Source organism: Daucus carota, chromosome 4, assembly GCF_001625215.2.
Source record: "Daucus carota subsp. sativus chromosome 4, DH1 v3.0, whole genome shotgun sequence".
Classification (NCBI taxonomy): domain Eukaryota; kingdom Viridiplantae; phylum Streptophyta; class Magnoliopsida; order Apiales; family Apiaceae; genus Daucus; species Daucus carota.
The window spans coordinates 24,733,754-24,736,955 of record NC_030384.2 but is presented as its reverse complement, the minus strand read 5'-3'; the positions used below and the strand labels follow the sequence as shown (position 1 = coordinate 24,736,955).

The 3,202-nt window shown below is 36.8% G+C and overlaps 1 protein-coding gene across 1 annotated transcript; it reads right to left on the bottom strand.

The window, feature by feature from the left end:
- Window positions 1-743: 743 nt before the first annotated feature.
- LOC108219361 (uncharacterized) lies at window positions 744-2,791 on the bottom strand. The gene is made up of 2 exons (XM_017392774.2): window positions 2,646-2,791; window positions 744-2,405 (listed from the first exon to the last, which is right to left on the bottom strand). The coding sequence occupies exon 2, from the start codon at window positions 2,286-2,288 to the stop codon at window positions 978-980; it is 1,311 nt and encodes a 436-aa protein (XP_017248263.2). The 5' UTR covers window positions 2,289-2,405; window positions 2,646-2,791; the 3' UTR covers window positions 744-977.
- Window positions 2,792-3,202: the final 411 nt, after the last annotated feature.

Genomic DNA, 3,202 nt, shown 5'->3' with positions numbered 1-3,202 from the left:
TTTCAAAGAAAAAAATTATACTAAACACAGTGTATAATAAGTCTTGGGGGCTAATGAAAGACTAGAGGTATATGGTAAAATACAGTATATCATGATTCATGAGAGTACTTGTACTAAATGTAATTTAACTTATTCCTTTATTAATCTTTACACCTTAGAAATCAACTAAAAAACAATTTAATAAGATGCATCGCAAACAATTTTACAGGAACTTAAGTATGAGCTTTGGATGTAGAGAATTTTAAAGAGATGCAGCACTAGATTCATTAAGATACAGTTGTACAATTAATAGCCAAAAAACTACTGTAATACTTAAACCAATAATTGGCAAACTAGAGTCAGCTTCTCAGAGAACACTGTTAACTTCAATAAATTCAGAAAGTCAGAAAACTTCGAACAGGACAGTGTAAACATGCCAACAAGGTGTTGGTGTGGCGGTAGAGCTCTTGTACCCCCTTGCGGGAGGTCGGGAGTTCGACTCCCCACGTGTGCGTGTATAATCAATTAGCAAAAAAAAAAAAAAAAAAAAAAAAAGGACAGTGTAAACATTTAATTTGACTTGGTACATTAGAAAAACATAAAAAGTAAATTCTAATACAAATTTAACGATGGGAGTTACTTACAAGGGATGAGTAGTATTTTGCAACTTCTCTACCTATAGTAATGACTAATAACTAATGCATGCATTAACTGTAAAGTTTCTTCAAATGTTGGAACATAGAAACACATAAAAAGCAAATATAGAAACACATAAATGCACATCTATGCTTATATCAGGATGAACAAACAAATTACAGAAGCCAAATGTCTCTATTGTAGCAACGAGGGAGTACTTAATGAATTCGAAATTAATTGCCTGCAATTATCTGATTTATACATGTGTTGAGATGCATGTTAAGCGTAAGTCAACAGAAACTTAAACTTCCAGAAACGAAGAGATGAAAACGCATATTTTCCTTTGAGTTTGAAAAATTAAATCACCTCAATCTTCTCCTCCGTGATTCTCGAGAGGCTCCACTATCAACATCTGAAGTCCGAGAAGCACCATTTCTTCTTCTGGAAGAGGAAGGACGGGACATTGTTACATCTCCTTCAACAGGGGCACCACTTTCTAAAACAGCAACAGAAGCATTATATGTTTCAGAAATCGAGGGGAGGTTAACTACTAAATTTGCCTCACTACTAGAATCTACAGTGTTGAGCGCTCTTCGCACAGCAGCAGCATCACTGCTGCTAAATATATCCCCACTAGTAACTGCACGGAACTGTGAATCAGTTCTTCGCAGAAGGCGGCCATGAATGTAAGTCTCGAGGTCTTCAACTAACCTTTCTGCATTACTCAATGCAGATGAAACGGAAGAAAGTGAAGCAGCACTTTCTGATAATACTCTGGAAAACTGACGGGAACGCAGGCGCCAGGTACCCCCAACTTCAGCTCTTCGCAAGACTGGAGAACTAGTTCCCACAGAAGCATTTGCATTGGGAAGATTCGGCTGTGTGGGCTGTTCTCCAGGCACATTGTTAACACCTTCCTGTCTTGGCTGCTCTGTAGTTGCCCCAATGCTAATCCTTATACGTCGAAGTGCTTCTGCAACTGGAATATGGGTAATACGTTGGTTGACACGCTGTTGCCTCACACTCTCTATACGATGTGCTGGTGGCCTAGGAGGTATCTTCAAGCCAGTCTCAGTCTCCATCAACTGGGTATTACTGGCATTTCCATATATCGGGGTAATACTTGCATCTGTGACCTCTCCCCTACAAACAGGACACTCCTTAGCACTCGAGTTCGAGTCAACAGAGAACTGATAATAACATGCCCAACAGAACAAGTGACCACAACACGTCACTACAGGTTCCTTTGCCATGTCCAAGCATATATTACAATCAAAAAGTCCCCCACTATTACCACTATCCTTTCCAGTATCCAAATCCATCTCCAACGCATTCGCCACTAGATGACTACTATCCCTTTTACAACCAGCTAGTCTCTCCTCCCCATTACGCATTCCACTCTCAATCACCCCTCTCGGCTCATACCCAACAAAACTACTCGACTCCGCAATCAAGTTTCGAGTCTGTCTCCACCTCTGACGTTGCCTAGCCCTAGACGAAACCTCCTCAAGCTGTCGCATCCTGTCTTCAATTCGATCTTGGGTATTCTCTAGTTCACTTATAAAAGGCCCCAACGCCAATCCTGAACTAACAATCTCGGGCTCTCGATTCAAATCCAAGTCCATTACCATACCATCCACACTAGCATCATTATCATTACCATCATCCATCATTTCTATATATCAAGCTACAGAAAATCACCAAACCCTAAAAACCCTTTACCAAAGATTGCAAATTTCAGTTCTTTCTGTCACATTTTCCAAGACCCACATCACAAAAAGCCTCAAAACCTAAACACAAAAATAACCCATTTTTCAGATCAAGAACATCACTTCTCACCCTACATAAACAAGAACTTCTGTATTTATAACTACACATATATTTCATCTAAATGGGTGATCTAAAACAAGAAATCAAGAATCAATTACAGTTAATTACAAATGAAATGACTAATTAAGAAACAAGAAAATCAAGATTTACTACTAAAACAAAATTAAGTGAAGGGTGATTGCAAGATAGAATATTTTAACCTGATTTGATTTTCTTCATAATTCGCAAAGAGTGATATGAATCTGGTGGTGAAGAGGAGAGTATATTGAGAAACAGATTTGGAGTGAAAAGAAAAAGAGAAAGCGCTTGGGAAAATGGATGATGATATTTATACAAGGGTCGTGACTTTCTTGGTACTTTGAGATATAAAACAATAAAATAATGATCAATTATAGGTTGGCAACCACATGATTTTGTGATTATTTTTCGAGTTCATTTTATTTGTCCTGACACCTGACGATACTCTCCGTTCATCCGAATATTTACAGATTTTTTTTTTTTGCAATTCATGCATATAAAAATTATATTTATTAAAATTTATTTTATTAGTTTGTGAAAAGATTTTATCGTGAAAAATAAATATCAGTGGATCTTGCCATTTATTTCTTCTTTTGTAATTTTGTTTTTTTGTAAAATCATTATTCTACATGTTGGATTAGATCTCGCTTCTATTAGTACCCATGAGCAATAAAAATACAAATGATATTTTATGAATCGAAAAAAAATCAATTTATTTTGAATAATTTGTTTTCACAAG

Bases quoted from the DNA above. Each gene is read 5' to 3' on its own strand.
- LOC108219361 (XM_017392774.2), bottom strand. From the start codon at position 2,288: ATGATGGATGATGGTAATGATAATGATGCTAGTGTGGATGGTATGGTA.